This window comes from Aquarana catesbeiana, linkage group LG06, assembly GCF_042186555.1.
Source record: "Aquarana catesbeiana isolate 2022-GZ linkage group LG06, ASM4218655v1, whole genome shotgun sequence".
NCBI lineage: Eukaryota > Metazoa > Chordata > Amphibia > Anura > Ranidae > Aquarana > Aquarana catesbeiana.
This window is the reverse complement of record NC_133329.1, coordinates 231,914,436-231,933,702: the sequence shown is the minus strand read 5'-3', so window position 1 is coordinate 231,933,702 and position 19,267 is coordinate 231,914,436. Positions and strand designations below refer to the sequence as shown.

Sequence of the window (19,267 nt, the reverse complement as noted above, 5' to 3'; positions counted from 1 at the left end):
TATTAGTTTGTACCATTTAAATTGTGTATAATAAATACAACTGTGTAATTGCCTGGTAGCCTAGAAAACAACCTATTGCTAGTCCTTGAGGACTGGAGTAGGAAACACAGAGTTAAATAAGTCAGTTTAATAAAAGAGAAACAAGTGAGTCGTGCCAAGTAAAATCTTCTGCTTTATTATGAAGTGTCCATACTTGTAGAAATGTTGCAAATATACCAAAATTAATGTTTAAAAATGGTGTATGCAAAACTTTTTTCATTTTTTTTTTTTCTTTTTTTCTTTTTTTTTAACAGACAAAGCAGCTAAAACGCTACCCTGTGGTTTAATTACTGCGGCTTTGCCTTCAGTAGAAATAATATTTAAAAACCTACCAATGAAATTAGTTCATCAAAAAGACGTCACACTGTTGTTCAGTAAAAGTGAACAATGAAAAAATACTGTTTTCAGATAGTAAAATATTTCAGATAGTAAAACTATCTGACACACATTTTAGCAAAGGTTATCAAATGCTATATATACAGATTAAATTAACGATGTGCACATTAAGTATATACTTTTTAATATAGATATGGATAAAAAAAATTTAATTCCCACAGCATAGCAAAGATAATCTCTTGGTATACCCGTTACTTTTAATCATTGTGCCAATATGGTTAACTACCCAGTAATAATCTTAATGCCATCTCTGGTGGGATATAATAAATGTTATTTTTTTCAGTACCTTTAATGATAACCATATAACACCATATTTTAAAACATAAAAATATCTTAAAAATATTGCTTAGATAAAAATCTCTAGTTAGTGTCAAAGCAGTTGTGCATCAAGGTCATATTTCTCACAAAACTTATCAGTAAATGGAATACAGGTTAGGTACTCACACCATTCACACTTGATATGGTAAAAATAGAATAAAAACACTAGACCAGAGAACAGTCCAAAAAATATGAGTAGAAATATAATTATCTGGCATCTCTTCCGGTATGAGTCAAATTTGCCAAAACTAATATAAGGAAGAAATGCGAAAGATAAAAAGAAGCCACTTATAAAGCCAGAAATATGAGCAAAATTGTCAATCCAAGGAAGGAGTCCAAATAAGAATAAGAAGATGACAACGGCAAGCAACTTGAAGAAAGCCTTCCACGGTCTTGCTAGGATCTGCCAGCTTTGAAAGAGTTCGACAAAAAGGCAGGCCAAGATTCCAAATTGAGATCCAGCTGGACCAACCTAGTGAAAAATAAAAATAATAAACTATAATTCATGTGCGAATTAAAAAATATTAATATAAAATTTAATAGTGTGACCTGTTAACACTGGCAAAAGAGATGGATACTTATAAGCCAAAATGTAATAGATTAAAGCTGAATGCCAGGCAAACATCTAAATACACAACAGAATATATGCAAGGGAGTGGTTTTAGCTACCAATTTGTACTACTGTTCATCCAGATCTGACATTTACACCAGATTGTTCTTTCCAGGAGGGGTGGAGATCTGACTCTTCTCTGTTGCAGTTCAGCAACACGTATAGGTCTCCTACACACTCCCCACCATGTGACTGGACTTTGAAAAGACAAGCAGCAGACTAATAGGCTAATCTCTCTGTTCCATCCACCTATCAGCATGTTCCTTCTCCCTCCCTCAGTCTGAGCTCTGCTGTACAGTGATGGAAAAAGGCTGATACCATGTGAAATTTAGGTACTTACACTGCACGCATTTTGGAAAAATACATTAAGCCTTAAAGAAAGTGAGTAACTTATAAACAATAGCAAAACCCATTGTCAGGACATCACATCTGGAGGGGAATATTTCACTGATTCCCCAACTTTTATTACTGTTAATGGAGATAAAAGCGAGATGTACTCAACCTTTAAAGAACTATTATATATGCTGAAGAATGTATGCGCATCAGATTAAATATAAAACAGTAATTGAAAGTGCCGGTTCACACCAGTGCGTGGTGCGAGATGCGATTTCAGCCATACAGATAATACAATATATTACCCATTTATGGTAAAACATAAAAGATAAAGTTGCAGTGAGTAAATCGATACTAAACATGTCTAGACTTTTTTTTTTTACATTTATTTTTATTGAAGATGATTTGTATAAGTAAAGAACATAACCTTTGGGCATTCCCCGGCTAACAATACAGATGCTAAATAACACAACTTATCAAATACAAAGAACAAAACATTCCACACATTGCGCACGGCTGTTCTAATCATTTATTTCAAGGATTAATGAATTACAAGGAGATGTATCCACTCGCTTAAGCTCCCTAGGCACTTGCTCATCATCTTCGATCATCTTTGAGCTCACTCTGGTAATCCCAATCCTGTGCCCAAACTCTACAAGTCTATTATCGAAGATGTTATTGAAGGCGTATGTAAACTTTTTACTGAAGGTGTTGATGAGCAAATGCTTAAGGAGCTTAAGCGAGTGGATACATCTCCTTATGCTGAGCACTGCTGGAAATTGAAGAGTTTAATTTACCTTGGTTAGCCCTGGGGGGTTTCTAACAGCTTACATGCCGAGCATGAGAGTGCAAGGCAAATCTTTGTGGTGAGTGCGGTTTCAAAGGAGTGGATCACATTCACGATCGGTGTGGTGGAAGGAAATTATATAGGAAGGTAATTCACTTAACACTTTGTGAAACACAGTGTTTTGCATGGACTTTCTGCATCATTATTATTTTTGATATCTTCATTCCACTTTTTATTTATTTTTTATTTTCACTCTCACTGTTGTAGTGTAAATTCACTTGCATTCATTATTGTGGACACTTATAAGTTGTATAGTTATTATTATTATTATACAGGATTTATATAGCGCCAACAGTTTACGTAGCGCTTTACAACTTGAGGGTAGACAGTACGAATACAATACACTTTGATACAGTAGGAATCAGAGGGCCCTGCTCCTTAGAGCTTACAATCTAAGAGGGAAGGTCAAAAGATACAAGAGGTAATAACTGTGGGTGATGTGCTGATTGAGAAGATAAATGTACAGTTGTTAGGTGGGGGCCAGATAGGCTTCTCTGAAGAGATGAGTTTTCAGGGATCGTCTGAAAGTGGATAAAGTAGAAGATCGGACGGATTGGGGTAGAGCATTCAAGAGGATGGGGGAGGCTCTGGAGAAGTCCTGAAGGCGAGCATGGGATGAGGTGACAAGGGAGTTTGAGAGCAGGAGGTCTTGGGAGGAGCGAAGAGAACGATTAGGTTGGTATTTTGTGACTAGGTTAGAGATGTAGCTGGGGGCCAGGTTGTGGATGGCTTTGTAAGTTATAGTTAGTATCTTGAATTTAATTTGGTGACTGAGTGGCAGCCAATGGAGGGATTGGCAGAGGGGTGTAGCAGACGCTGAGCGGTTTGTGTGGTGGATGAGCCTGGCAGCAGCGTTCATGACGGACTGAAGTGGGGATAGCCTATTTAGAGGTAAACCAATGAGGAGGGAGTTGCAGTAGTCAAGGCGGGAGATGACCAGGGATTGGATTAGAAGCTTTGTGGTGACATTGGTTAGGAAGGGGCGTATCTTGGAGATGTTGCGGAGATTGAGGCGGCAAGCTTTGGATAGTGATAGAATGTGGGGTCGAAAGGTTAGTTCAGAGTCCAGGATTAGTTCAGAGTCCAGGATTACACCTAGGACCCTGGCGTGGGGAGATGGGTTGATAGTTGAGCCGTTGATATTGACAGGGAAAGCAGGGGAAGTGGCACCTGAGGGAGGAAATATCATGAGCTCGGTTTTGGATAGGTTGAGTTTGAGGAAGTGATGTGACATCCAGGCTGATATGTCTGCTAGTAAGTTGGTAATGCGTGAGGAGACAGAAGGAGAGAGCTGGGGGGTGGAGAGATAGATTTGGGTGTCATCAGCGTAGAGATGATATTGAAAGCCATGGGAGGCAATCAACTGACCCAAGGAGGTGGTGTAGATTGAGAAAAGGAGAGGTCCAAGAACAGAACCTTGGGGGACCCCAACGGAAAAAGGAAGAGGAGAGGAGGAAGTAGAGTTGTAAGTGACACTGAAGGAGCGGTGTGATAGGTAGGATGAGAACCAGCGAAGAGTAGAGTCACGGAGACCAAAGGAGTGGAGTTTTTTGAGGAGGAGGGGGTGGTCCACTGTGTTAAAGGCAGCAGAGAGATCCAGGAGAAGTAGTACAGAATAGTGTCCATTGGCTTTAGCCATTAGTAGGTCATTTGAGAGTTTAAGGAGAGCAGTTTCCGTGGAGTGTTGAGGGGGAAAACCGGACTGGAGGGGATCTAGAAGTTTATTCATGGTCAGATGGTCGCTTAGTCGGTTGTAGACCAGTCTTTCAAGAAGTTTGGAGGAGAAGGAGAGTAAGGAGATTGGACGTAAGTTGTTGAGATTGGTGGGATCCAGTGAGGGCTTTTTTAGTATGGGGATGACTAGCGCATGTTTTAGAGAGTTTGGGAAGATGCCACAGGAGAGGGAGAGGTTGAAAATATGAGTTAGAGAGTGTAGAATCGAGTCAGAGGGTGAGCGTAGCATTTGCGAGGGAACAGGATCCAGGGGGCAAGTGGTTAGATGGGTGCTAGATAAAAGTTTAGCAACCTCAGTAATAGTAGCAGGGTTGAATGAGGGAAGTAATGATTGTATCTGTGGACATGGGGTGTTGCATGGGGGAGGTTTTTGCGCATTGGAGATCTCCTCATGAATTGTATCAATCTTAGTTTTGAAGTGATTGGCAATCTCCTGGGCAGTGAGTGAGTTGGTGGGTGGAGGCAGTGGAGGACAGAGTAGAGTATTGAAGGTAGAGAAGAGTTGACGTGGACTGGATGAGAAGGTGTTAATGAGTGTGATAAAGTGGGTCTGTTTGGCAGTGTGAAGGCAGGAGTAGTATTTTAATAGGGCAGATTTATATTGTGTGAAGTCTTCCTGGGTCTTAGTCTTATGCCGCAGGCGCTCAAGAGCGCAGCTACGTTTTCTGAGACTTCTGGTGTCATCTGTTTACCAGGGTTGTAGCAGTCGGGGCCTAATTCTGCATGTAGTGAGGGGGGCAAGCTTGTCTAGGGAGGAAGACAGTGAGCTGTTGTAGATGAAAGTAGCTTGGTTGGGGTAGGACAGAGGTGAGATTTTGTCATAGAGGTGATCAGTAGCAGAGTAGAGAAGAGAAGGGTTGAGGTGGCGAAGGTTTCTACGTGTAACTGTTAGGCGGTTGGAGGGAGAAGAGGTGGAAGACAGGGAGAGAGCAAAACTAATAAGGTGGTGATCAGAGAGTGGGAGTGGATTGTTGGAAAAGTTGCACGGAGTGCACAGATAGGAGAAGGCAAGGTCAAGGGTGTTGCCGTTGGAGTGGGTAGGAGCCTGTATCCATTGCTTCAGGTCAAGCGATGAGGTTAGACTGAGAAGTTTAGAAGTAATAGTAGTGTTAGTGTTAACAGGGATGTTGAAGTCCCCAAGAATGATTGTGGGGATTTCAGCAGAGAGAAAGTAGGGTAGCCAGGCAGAGAAGTCATCAAGAAAGGCTCATACTGGTCCAGGGGGCCGGTAGATGACAGCAATTCTTAGAGAAATGGGAGAGAATAGACGAATGCAATGTGCCTCAAAAGAGGAGAGTGTCAGAGGGAGGTGGGTGAAGTACCTGATAGGTGCTGCATGGGGCTAGAAGGATTCCCACGCCACCTCCCTTCCGTCCACTTGGTCTGGGGGAGTGAGTCCAGAGAAGGCCCCCATGGGAGAGGGAAGCAGGAGAAATAGTGTCCGATTCATAAAGCCAGGTTTCAGTAATAGCAAGTAGGTTAAAGGAATTTGTGATAAAGAGGTCGTGAAGGGCAGTGAGTTTGTTGCAGACAGAACGTGCATTCCACAGGGCACAGGAAAAGGGGGGGCTGGTTTTGGAAAGAGGAATAGAAACCAAGTTCTGTGGGTTGCGGCTCCTGCCAGAGGGTGTAGGGGGATGGGAGTGTTGGGCAAAGACAGATGATGGTGGCCCAGGGTTTGGGGATATGTCACCAGAGATTAGGAGAAGCAGGAGGGTGAGGGAGGTAATGTGGGAATGTGATTTATGTGAAGGGGCATGTCTCAGAGTACTGGAGGTTTTATCAGTGTATGGATGTAGAATGAGCAAGAGTTGGTAGGAGCAGTAGTAGGGAGAAGACAGAAGGCAGGGTGATATGTATAAGCAGGCGGGTGGAGAGGGGGGGTGAAGGTAAGAGAGTTTGAGGAGAGAGGACAGGAGTGTCAGAAGCAGTGGTAGAGATCCTCTATGATCTCCCCATCTGTTGTTTGGGAAGCGCATAAGGCAACTATAAGGGGACGTTTAATTGAGCTTGGTGCTAGGAAGAGGAGGGAGCATGGTCATCAAATAGCACAGGTCCTGCAACAAATAGCTGACCTTGATAAACAACATAAACTATCACTCCATAGCGCACATCTTAAAGCCCTCACGCTTAAACGCAAAGAACTACAAACCCTCCTAGACTTAGACACTAAAAAGAGATTTCACCGCATATCACAAAAATTTTATGAATGGGGTAATAAGCCAGGCAGATTGCTAGCTAGGTCCCTTAAAGCGAAACAAACACAATCATTTATCTCTAAAATTAAACTTCCATCGGGTGAATTAGTGCATGCAACCCCCCACATAGCTAAAGCCTTTAGAGAATTCTATGCGGATCTTTATAATGTTACGAACGGTTTAGCCCCTCTACCCCCATCTGAGAGGCGCTCCCGAATCCTCTCCTATTTGAGGGCGGCGAACCTCCCTAAATTATCTAGGACAGCCCTTAAGGAATTGGAAGAGGACTTTTCAATTGAAGAATTCCAATCCGCCTTAAAATCCTCCCCATCGGGTAAAGCCCCCGGCCCCGATGGTTTCACTATCCTTTATTATAAGACATTTCAAGATATCCTACTCCCTCGTCTCACAGCATATGCTAATTCTATTTCCCAAACCTCAGGCTTACGTCCAGAATCCCTTTCAGCACATATCACTGTTATACCTAAACCCGGTAAGGATCCCACCCTTTGTAGCAGCTTTAGACCAATCTCTTTGATAAATACGGACATTAAATTATTTGCCAAAGTGATGGCCAACCGCATTCTCCCTTTCATACCTAGTTGGATCTCGGCAGACCAGACCGGTTTCAAACCGCATAGAGAGGCTAAAGATAATTCTTTACGGACGATTTCCCTAATCCAATATGTTCAAAGGTGTGCCCAGCCCACCCTACTCCTTTCTACTGATGCTGAAAAAGCATTTGATAGGGTAGACTGGGACTATCTTAAGTTGACCTTACAGTATTTTGGTTTGGGCCCGAAGATGTTCCATCGCATTTCTTCACTGTACTCCGCCCCATCTGCTCAAATTCGCATAAACGGCTCACTGAGCGATCCCTTCACCCTACACAACGGCACTAGGCAGGGATGTCCTCTCTCCCCCCTCCTCTTTGCTATCACTTTAGAACCGTTCCTAGCCACAATTAGACACAATATTAATATACATGGTATCCAGGTAGGAAGTAGAACTCATAAATACGCTGCTTATGCTGACGATATACTCTTCTTTATCCAACAACCGCGTATCTCCCTGCCCAATTTAATGTCAGCATTTTCTACCTTCCAGACGATATCAAACTTTAAAATAAACCTCTCCAAATCGGAAATCCTCAATATTAACCTCCCTAGGGCAGAAGCGACCTCTTTGAAGCCCCTCTTCCCATTCAGATGGGAACAGACCCATATGAAGTATCTGGGCATATTCCTCACACCTAGACTACGCTCTCTTTTTAAATATAATTACATTCCATTATTAAACAGCATCAGAGCAGATCTAAGAAAGTGGTCCAATCTATCCCACTCATGGTTGGGGAAAATCAACATAATTAAAATGAACATTCTTCCTCGCGTATTATTTATTTTTCAAATGATTCCGCTAGGCGTCCCGGTGGGGTTCTTCACTATACTACAAGCAATGATTTCCCGATTTGTTTGGGGGAACAGTCGCCCCAGAATATCCAGAGACGTTCTCTTCCGCTCCAAATGCTCTGGGGGACTGGCACTCCCAAACTTTAAGACCTATTATCATGCTGTCATATTATCCAGAATTGCAGATTGGAAATACGCGATTAACTCAAAACTATGGGTGCAACTAGAATACTCTCTGAGTGGAGCCGATCTCTCTGTTATCCCCTGGATACCCAGAACCCATAGGCACACCTCCCACACTGTTGCCACACTCACCACGTCTTCACTAGATATATGGGATGCCATATGCAGGAAATTTTCCTGGACTTATGACTCCCCCCTGATGCCTCTCCTCAATCACCAGTATTTCCTTCCAGGTTTACTGGATCCAGGATTTAAATCCTGGTCCCCAGAAGAACCTCTTCTGCTACATCACGTTATACACGCCAACACAATTGAACCTCTTTCTCAGATTCTCAAAACCACATAACTTACATTTTTGGATAAGTGGAGATATCATCAATTACAACGCTTTTTACATTCCCTCCCTCACCCACTACGAGGTTTACAAGATTTAAATGGCATAGAAGAAATATTTTACCCAAAAGATCCCCCTTTGCACGGAATCTCTCTGTTTTATAAGGCTCTTACCGACCTCTCTAACCCTGGGTATCCGCATTTCTTGGCAAATTGGGAATCAGACCTAGACTCCCCCCTAACAAACACTATGAAGGATAAAATCCTGACACTCACTCATGTCTCCTCACCCGCTTCCAAGATGGCAGAAGTCAATTATAAACTTCTTTCTAGATGGCATTACACCCCATTTAAAATGCATCGAATGTTCCCCGATAGCTCCCCGTTGTGTTGGAGGAGCTGCGGGAACGAAGCTACACACGCACATATTTGGTGGCACTGCCCGCTCATCCGTCCTTTCTGGACCGGTGTTATTAACCTCATAAGACTTATCACAGACATTAGTCTCCCACATGATCCCTGGGTTGTCCTTTTCCATGCCACTAAAGAACCCATAGGTACTTACAAACGCTCCCTCATACCACACCTGCTTAATACTGCCAAGGCTCTAATCCCCACACTGTGGGGACAACCTACAATCCCGTCTATGCAAACTTGGTTGCGTACGGTCTCGGAGGTTCACCACCTAGAAGACATAACTCACAGCATCAGGGGTACCTCCCAGAGACACACTCTTACATGGACGCCCTGGATAGTGTTCACATATTCAACTCATTATAAAGACATTATAATTCAACATATATGAGCCTACCTCTCTAACTGTCTATTGGGTCTCATTGGACCTATTCTCAGAATTCTTTTCCTTTTCTGACCGCAAATTAAATTAAATTAAATTACTTTCCTCCCACATACTATCAGGCTAAAGGATATTAACATCTTGGGATATGACGACAGGCATGCCAACCCCCCCCGCCTTCTTCCCCCTCCACCCCCTTTTTCCAATTTCTACCCTCCCCCCTTCTCTATTCTTCTTTTCTTTCCTTTCCTTTCCTTTTTCTCTCTGTTTCTCTTTCAGTCCATTACTTTTCTCTTTCAACTACAAATCTTATTCAGTCAGAATCTTAATGTCTACTATGAATATTAAGTTCATATATATTTTAAACAGCTGATTGATTCTAGATTATGTATGCTCGTTTAATCCTCTCAGCTCTTACGATGGCACTTCTGTGATTTTTACTTTTCAATGAGTATTTGTGCCTTCTGAAATCTACTTGTTTTGTACTTACAAGATTGTTTTTGCATATGTCTTAAGTTCACTCTGTCTTTCTGTATTTCTTTTTAAAAAAAAAAAAAGTCTTCAATAAACATTTATTAAAAAAAAAAAAAAAAAAGAAGCAGTGGTAGAGAGTGCATGTTACAGAGTGGAAGGAGAGCTTATTAGAGAGACGGGTCACCTGCAGTCTGTTAGGTGCTTTCCAGTGCAGATTGCTGTATTTGTTTGCTTTGTGCAATCGCTGAAGTGCAGAGATTGAAATGCATATCACTTGTAGAAAGAATCACTTAGAGAAAGAAGCCATTGCAATGTGCACCCCAAGCAATGTGCTCACCCCTTAAGGATGCTCAAATATATACTATTATAAGGGTGGGGTTGAAGTTCATTAATTAATCATGAGTGACTATAAGAATGCCTAACAATCAAAGTGGACTTTTTGCTTCTAAAGTCAGAAAAGCAAAAGGCCAGAGGCCAAGATAAGATCAACACATAAAACTTAGGTAAGACAGTCCAGAGCAACAAATAATGTCATGGTTGTGCACACAGGGCAATAGATAGAGAAGGCCACATACCAACACATACACACAGAAACAGCAAGCAGATCCCAATTTCAGTTAACGGTGGAAGATGTGGTTTCGCTGACACATACCAACACATACACACAGAGACAGCAAGCAGATCCCAATTTCAGTTAACGGTGGAAGATGTGGTTTAGCTGACACATACCAACACATACACACAGAGACAGCAAGCAGATCCCAATTTCAGTTAACGGTGGAAGATGTGGTTTAGCTGACACATACCAACACATACACACAGAGACAGCAAGCAGATCCCAATTTCAGTTAACGGAGGAAGATGTGGTTTAGCTGACACATACCAACACATACACACAGAGACAGCAAGCAGATCCTAATTTCAGTTAACGGTGGAAGATGTGGTTTAGCTGACACATACCAACACATACACACAGAGACAGAAAGCAGATCCCAATTTCAGTTAATGGTGAAAGATGTGGTCACTGTTATGAGAAATTGATGTTTTAGATTGAGTGTCACTGAACTTATGTGAACATAGCGCCACTATTTTTATCATGTAATAATATTTTTCTTCATTCAATTTTATTTAAGTTGGCAGCTTTAGGGATTTACATTCACGCACAGGAGCGCAGTGGTGGAACATCAAGTCTAGTTGCGTGGAACTTGGTAACCGTCATTCAAGTTTACAAAGTAGTCTTTGCAGTGTAAAATAAATTCTGTGCACTATTTTAAATTGGATTAACCTGTCTTTAGTCAATATTAATGCTTGGAATGGGCTGTCCCAGAGATCCTCCCAGTCTTCATTATCCAATTCCTGCTCCTCCGAGTGCCACAGAGTAAGCAGGGCATATAGACCCTCATGAATGGAGGGCAGTAGTGACTTGTAGATCATTGATAGAGTTTTGTTGAGAGTGTCATTCCGAAGGAGATCCTCCAAATCATTCTGCTCCAATTGAAACGGAGAGGATTCAAATTGGGATGCATGTGCGTGTCGAAGTTGCAGAAATTGGAAAAAGAACGCATTAGATAGTGTAAATTTGCTCCTCAACCTGTCAAATGTAAATAGCGCACTCCACTACAGATGTCTGCAAGGTATTCAACTCCTTTAGCAGCCCATAGACCGGGTCCGGTAAGGAATGGAATTCCAGTAACATAGAATTAAACCAAAGCGGCGTGGATGAGGACCTTTTACCCCCCACTATATTAGGTTTAATAATAACAACATGCCAGGCCTTAATAACTACCCTCATAGCAGCAGTAAGGGGCAGGTGAGGGACTCTCGGACGCCTGTAAAGGAGATTATGGAGGGTCTCAAAGAATCCTGAGTGCGCAGCTTCCAGAACTACTGAGGCATTTGTGTCATCAGAGACAAGCCAGTGGATAAGCATGGGTGAGCATGGCTGCCAAATAGTAGTTATAAAAGTCTGGCAAGCCAAGCCCCCTTGTGTCCAAGGTCTGCATAAAATCTTCCTAGTAAATCTAGCTGGGCGGGATTGCCATAAGAAGGAGCCTATCAGTGAACCTAGTTGTTATAAAAAGGATTTTGGTAACCAGACTGGAGAGTGCCTAAGGTTGTACAATAGGACTGGGAGGATTTTCATTTTTATTAGATTAATTCTCCCAATAAGGGATAAAGGGAGATGTGACCAGGCTTTCAGCCTCTGTTTACACCACTGAAGAGCTGGGGACAAGTTAAGTTGTCTAAAATCCTTAGTGTTGGAAGAAATATTAATCCCTAAATATTTAATAGTCGTTGCCCATTGCAAAGGGGAATTAGGATCAGCCAGCCACCTAGCCTCCTGATCGATCGGTAAAATTAGGGATTTACCCCAATTAGTATGTAAACCCGAGAGGGCCGCAAAGCGGTCTACGATCCGTAATGCTTCAGAGAGTGGGGGGCCGGGGTCTTTTAAAAAGAGTATTAAATAGTCAGCGTAAAACGCTACCTTGTCTACAATGGAACCTCAAAAATTCCAACTACCTTATCGGATGCTCTTAGTACCTCTGTCAATGGTTCCATAGCCAGTGCAAGCAAGGCAGGGCAAAGAGGACACTCTGCCTCGTCCCCTTCTGGATTGGAAAAGGAGATGACAATTTGCCGTTCAGCTTAATACTTGCCACAGGGACTTTGTATAATAGATCAATCCATTTCCTGAAGACCGGACCAAAACCGAAGAGCTCTAACACCTGCCTCAAGTAACCCCATCGGACTGTGTCGAAAGCCTTTTCAATATCAAAGGCTACCAAGACTCTCGAGGCAGTCTCCTCGGGCTGAAGCTGGAGATGAGTGAAAACATCAGTGGATTTTCCAGGCATAAAGCCAGTTTGGTCAATATTGATATTTGATGGTAATACTTTCATTATCCTATTGGCCAGAGCTTTGGTGAAAATCTTTAAGTCATAGTTCAGTAGCGATATAGGTCTTTAGGAAGAGCAGTGCATTACATCTTTACCAGGTTTGGGCAATAGCACAATATGTGCCTGATACATGCTATCTGGCAGCTGTCCAACCTCCAAGCAATGAGCGAAAAGCTTTTGTAACTTAGGGCCCAATAGGGCCATATGTGCCTTATACCATTCTCCTGGCAGACCATCCGGCCCTGGGGATTTGTGGTTAGGAAAGGATTGGATAGCAGCCTCTATCTCCAAGAGTGACAGGGGTTTATCGAGTTCCTCCCTGTCCTCGGCAGACAAAAGCGGAAATCTCACGTCTCCCAGGAAATCCAGCAGAGACCTACCTGGATCCAGAGGGAAATCCTGATACAATGTATGATAGAAATAATGGAATTCCTGTAGGATGCACTCCGAGTTCATAACATAGCCCCCCGCAGGAGATCGTATCACAGGAATCACAGTTTGATAGGAAGGATCAGCTACCAGATTAGCTAACAGTTTTTATTTTATCCCCGATTCAAACAATTTGGCAGCCAGACATTGTGCATCAGACTGCACCAAAGAGGTGTAATGGAGCAGAAGCTCTCTCCTTATTTGTGACAGGCCAGAGAATGAGTCAGGAGTCGGATCTCCTGCGAAAGCTACAGAAGCCTCCGACTCATGCTGCTCCAGTTGAGCGGCCTGGGAGGCAAAATCAAACATGTCAAGCCTTAAAATTGAGTGTGACCTTAAAATGGCAAGAAACGTCAGTACCCAAAATTGTCCATAGGTGATGCTTTAAAAGCCTTTCACAGGTTATCACCTGAGGACTCTAGCAAAACACTGGAGCCTCACAGTGTGGACAGGGTTTTATGGGGTGTTCTGGGGGGTGACCCTAGCAAGCCTTTTGCCAGTAACCAATCACCCAAAGGTAGCTGCATATAATCCATGCTCTAAGAATTCAAGTCGCGTGTCCTCTACTGTACAATTAGGATACTTTATTTAAACAAGAACATTTTTAAAATATAACACACACCATAGAGCTATTGAAAGAGCTATCAAGAGAAAATGACACATCCTAAAACAAGATCCCATGCTAGGCCCAAATCTCCGACATAATTAAAAAAAGATATATTATCTTTAAACTGGCTCCCAGCATAACTAATCAAATAGCACCCAACAAGATAAGGGAGCCAAATACTGACACTCCTCCTTTACCTTTTCTTAAGGACCTGAAAAATATTTTTTTTATAGCAAAAATCGAGATGTAAGACCAGTGCATACATTTTGCATGGACAAACTACTTTTCAAAACAATTCTAGGAAAACATACAGTATGGCATTACACAATTCATAAACTGCTCCACAGAATATGTGGTCTACTCTCTATTATGTCTCTGTGACCTCTCACATATGGGTAGAACTATGCGCCGGTTCGACCAACCTCACTGCAATATTCAGCAAGGTTGCATTAATCCGTATTGTGTGCCACAAAATTTTGCAGTCAAACATAATAAATCCACCAATGGCCTACAACTCTTTGCACTTAAACACATTTCCAGCAATGTTTATTATGCTGAGAGATTCAGAAAGCTCTGCAACCAAGGGACGTATTGGATTTTCACATTGAATACACTGAACCTGCACAGGCTAAATTAGGAATTAGATGTTAGCACAATTCTCGATTACCTGCATTATTTTGTTCATAATTTAATTGTGGAAAATAAAAATTCTCTGTATAAAACATTTTTTACAATCAATTACACTCACAATTGAATATTAAAACTATTTTCTGATATGTAAACAGTACAAATCAATCAGCGCAATAAAAACGACAGCAGCTGAACACTCATGATCAAAATATCCCAAATCACAATACATTTAAAACGCAGTGCAGTGCCAAAAACACATAGAACCATAAAAGATCGCATATGAATCATAAAGTTCATAATGAACTGAATAATAAAATCACACGAGCACCACAGAGTGTTCAAAGTAGTGCTTCTATAGACGAGACACAAGGTGATCATGTGACAACCTCCACCATTGATATTCCTAGCAGCTCACTTCAATGAATGGACCCCTGATAAATTAGATAGGTCACACAGACATTTCCCTCTGAAGGGTAGAACGGCTAGATCACAGGATATGCTGAACGCTGGAGAGGAAGGTACTCTGGTAGTAAAAGGATCACTTGCGCTCTGAACGTGAACTCTGGTTCACAGGTACATGTAGTAGAAGCAGTAAAATATAGTGCTCTCCGTTTTGATAAGAACATTTAAGTAAAAAGTTTGCACTTACAAGTGTAGCACTGTTTCCCAGTGCTAGGTTACAAGGCAGACAGATGAAACAAAATACACGAGGATCAACGATAGATGCGGGTGACATCACGCTAGTCACGTGGTTCCGTGACGTATAAAGTTGCCTCCTCTCCAATGCTTCATGACTCTCTCATTGCCCCAAAATCTCAAACCCCCTTGGGTTCTGATTGTGAACCAATTTGAAATGCCTGGAGACTTTGTGAGTCTTTAATCCTTTCTTGATATTGTTCACATGTTCCCCTAACCTAACATGGAGGGGTCTAGAGGTCCTGCCAATATATTGCAGACCGCACTCGCACTCAAGCATATAAAGAACTCCAATAGTAGCACAGGTGATTAGTTGTTGTATCTTATATTTCTTATTTGTTGCTGAAGCCAGGAAATCTTTCCACTTCTTGATGTTAACTTTTGAGTGTTTACATGCAGTACATTGCCCACAGGCGTGTAAACCAGAAAGGAAAAAGAATAACCGGTTTTCAGACTGAACCGGTGGATCAATGACTCCTGGAGCCAATCACGTAATGATGGAGCTTTTTTATATATGAATGATGGTCACTGTAGCAATAGAGGGCCTAACACCTTATCCTGTTTCAAAATAGACCAATTATTTTGTACTATCTTTTCAAACCTTTTGTGCTGGACGTTATAGTCCAACACCATCTTAAAAATTTTTTAAACGTTAGTAGTATTTTCTTTATTCTGATTCAATACCAGTATCTGTCTGTCCATAGTATGCACTCTTTCTATTTCATTATCCAGGGTAGATTTCTCATACCCCTTTTGCTGGAATCTAGACGAGAGAACCTGAGACTGCTCTACAAAGTCCTCCTCGCGAGTGCAATTACGTCTAAGCCTAATAAATTGATCCCTGGGGATGTTGCACAACCATGACCTATGATGGCAACTCTCCAGGGGTATATAGGCATTCCGATCAGTCGGTTTGAAATAATTGCACAAGCAGAAGTGATCAGCATCCTTGCAAATCTGAAGATCAAGGAAGACCATACGTTCAAGGCTTATATTCTATGTTAACTGGATATTTTTGGTATTGTTGTTCAATGTCTGGATGAAACAATCCAGGCTTGATCTATCTCCCTCCCAGATTAAAAATAAGGTTATCTATGAATCTCCTATAGCAGACAAACTCAGGGGGGGTGTTGATTGATGACAGCCTCTTCCTCCCAGTGGGCCATAAACAAATTGGCCACACTGGGAGCAAAGCGGGCTCCCATCGCAACCCCTCTTGTCTGCAAGTAGAACTGTTGATCGTACCATACCAAAAGTAGTTTCTGGATAAACACAAACGCAAACCTTTTGAAAGAAACTTTTTGTGTTTCCTTGGGAGGTCTGAAGTGGATAAAGCCCACTGCACTGATGCCAATGCATCCTTGTGTCCAATAATGGTATACAATGAACTGACATCGGCAGTGACAAGGATACTGGATGGTGTACAGCTAACTGATTTGAGAATCTGTATGATGAGTTTAGTGTCTTTAAGGAAGGCAGCTGTCTTAATGACTAATGGCTGGAGAAAAGACTCAATATACAGTCCTACTATGGATGAAATTGAGTCAATTCCATTCACGATAGGTCTACCAGGTGGGTTGACACTATCTTTGTGAATTTTAGGTAGACAGTATATTATGGGAATCCTGCAGAACAAAGGGCCTAGATAAGCTGCTTCCTTCTTAGTAAGGACACCCTTGGCCTTACCTTCCTCTATTAACACATGCCCCCCACTGTACCAGCCAAATCGGAGGGAATGGTGGAGACATTTGCTTCAACGAACCCCTCAAGGAAATGGCCAACCACGAAAAATAAAGGAAAGAGAGGAAGGAGAGGGGGTAGGAGAATACAAAAGACCAAAACCCCAGTAGGAACCGGTTATTTTCTTTCCTTACTGGTTTATACGCCTGTGGGCGATGTACTGCATGTAAACACTCAAAAGTTAACATCAAGAAGTGGAACTATTTCCTGGCTTCAGCGACAAATAAGAAATATAAGATACAACAACTAATCACCTGTGCTACTATTGGTGTTGTTTTTATGCCTGAGTGCGAGTGCGATCTGAAATATATTGGCAGGACCTCTAGACCCCTCCATGTTAGGTTAGGGGAACATGTGAATAATATCAAGAAAGGACTAAAGACTCACAATGTCTCCAGGCATTTCAAATTGGTTTACAATCAGAACCCTAAGGGGTTTGAGATTTTGGGGCATTGAGAGAGTCACGAAGCATTGGAGAGGAGGCAACTTTATACGTCACGGAACCATGTGACTAGTGTGAAGTCACCCGTGTCTATCATTGATCCTCATGGATTTTGTTTCATCTGTCTGCCTTGTAACCTAGCACTGGGAAATAGTGCTACACTTGTAAGTGCAAACTTTTTACTTAAATAAATGTTCTTATCAAAACGGAGAGCACTATATTTTACTGCTTGTGTTACATGTACCTGTGAACCGGAGTTCTTGTTCAGAGCGCAAGTGATCCTTTTACTACCAGAGTACATTCCTCTCCAGCGTTCAGCATATCCTGTGATCTAGCCAATCTACCCTTCAGAGGGAAATGTCTGTGTGACCTATCTGATTTATCAGGGGTCCATTCATTGGGGTGAGCTGCTAGGAATATCAATGGTGGAGGTTGTCACATGATCACCTTGTGTCTTGTTTATAGAAGCACTACTTTGAACACTCTGTGGTGCTTGTGTAATCTTATTATTCAGTTCATTATGAACTTTATGATTCATATGCGATCTTTTATGGTTCTATATGTTTTTTGCGCTGCACTGCTTTTTTAATTTATTTTCTGATATGGCTACTTTTTGTATGAATAAAAATCCTATTTTGTTCATCCTGTGTACACTATAGATACTGTATAGCTATAATTTAGAGCCTTTTTTCTCTGAAATTGTATCCACCTTTTCCCTATCAATTACATGATATTGAAACATTGTTTCCTTCAGTGGTGGTTACTCTCCTAGAGGTTTATGGTGTCCACACTCCCTCTAGTGGCATTTCTCATGAGATACATTATCGTACGTTCAATTTTTAAGTTGTACCTTCCGTTTGTGAAACACAAATAAAAGTACATTTACAAAGTTATTTTCTTTATCTCTTCACTAATATACTAAATGTCCCACTTTTATCTTTTTTTTTATTTTTTATAAAAAGCAGTATGCATAAAGCCTCCAACATTTTCTTGCTCAAATAAACTTTCTTACTTTTTGCTGCATTCTGCTGCCTGCCCCGCTTCTGTGAACAAAGAACTGTCATATAACAAAGCACTCCCTAGGCTTGGCTGATACTAACCCAAACCAGGTAGGAAGAAAAATGTCCTTAACCCCCCTTCAGTTATTACAGACTGTAACATTGTATCAAGGTGGGTGGCAGCAGCAGGGGACTAAACTGTGTGTAGCTCATCTCTGAGACAGTAACGCGTGACCCTCTCTGAACCTAAATGAAGCTAGAATAAAGAGCCAACATTCTGCAAAGAAAGGAAGCTGACGACATTGTTTGGTAGTGTATTGTGATCTAAATGAGAGGTTACGCATTAATTAGCCTGCATGTATTTAAAGCTGAGTTCCAACCAAAAGTGGAAGCTCTGCTTATCTGTCTCCTCCGCTCCTCCGGTGCCACACGTTTGGCACCTTTCAGGTGGGGGGGGGGGTTTACAGGTACCTGTCCCCACTTCTGTTGGACCTCGCCACGGCAAGGTACGTCAGAAGTTCGGCCCCCCTCCTCCTTCCCTGGCCATTCAAAAAACGCAGCACTCTTTGCGCATGCACAGTAGGGAATCGACTGTGGTTTCCCTTATAGGCTATGGCGGTGGCAGCACCCGAGAGCCGATGGAAACATCGACTGGGGTACTGACATTGCTGGATTCCTCGACAGGTAAGTGTCCTAATATTAAAAGTTAGCAGCTACAGGGGGGGGGGGGCTTGAGCACCGTTTTAGCACGTTTTAGCATGTAAAAATATATCTGACAACAGTTCTGGTAAAACTCCTACTGGAATCAAAGTGATATAAAAAAAAATAATAACACACAAAAACTCCTTAGAAGAAAAATAGAATCCAGACTACGTGTCCATCCAGCAATAGTTTTCCCCTGCCTGCGCAGTAAAGAGGTTCAATGTTTAATTAAGCTCATGTGCGTATGTCACTACCAAACACTCAAAACCACTATAAATCGAGATGGACAGCATAGAGCAGTGGTTATCAACCCTGTCCTCAGGGCCCACTAACAGGCCAGGTTTGCAAGATAACTGAAATACATCACAGGTGATATCATTTGCTGCTCAGTGATTGCAGTATTCTAGTCTGCATCTCCCCGGGGTAATAAATAAAACCTGGCCTGTTAGTGGG

The 19,267-nt window shown here is 42.0% G+C and overlaps 1 protein-coding gene across 1 annotated transcript in view; it reads right to left on the bottom strand.

Annotated features, from left to right (window-relative positions):
- Nucleotides 1–693: 693 nt before the first annotated feature.
- Nucleotides 694–19,267, bottom strand: part of RHBDF1 (rhomboid 5 homolog 1) — a 243,312-nt gene continuing 224,738 nt past the window's right edge. The window contains exon 19 of the mRNA XM_073633039.1: nt 694–1,225. Within this exon, the coding sequence (XP_073489140.1) occupies nt 806–1,225 (420 nt within the window). The 3' untranslated portion in view covers nt 694–805. The remainder of the gene's footprint in view (nt 1,226–19,267) is intronic.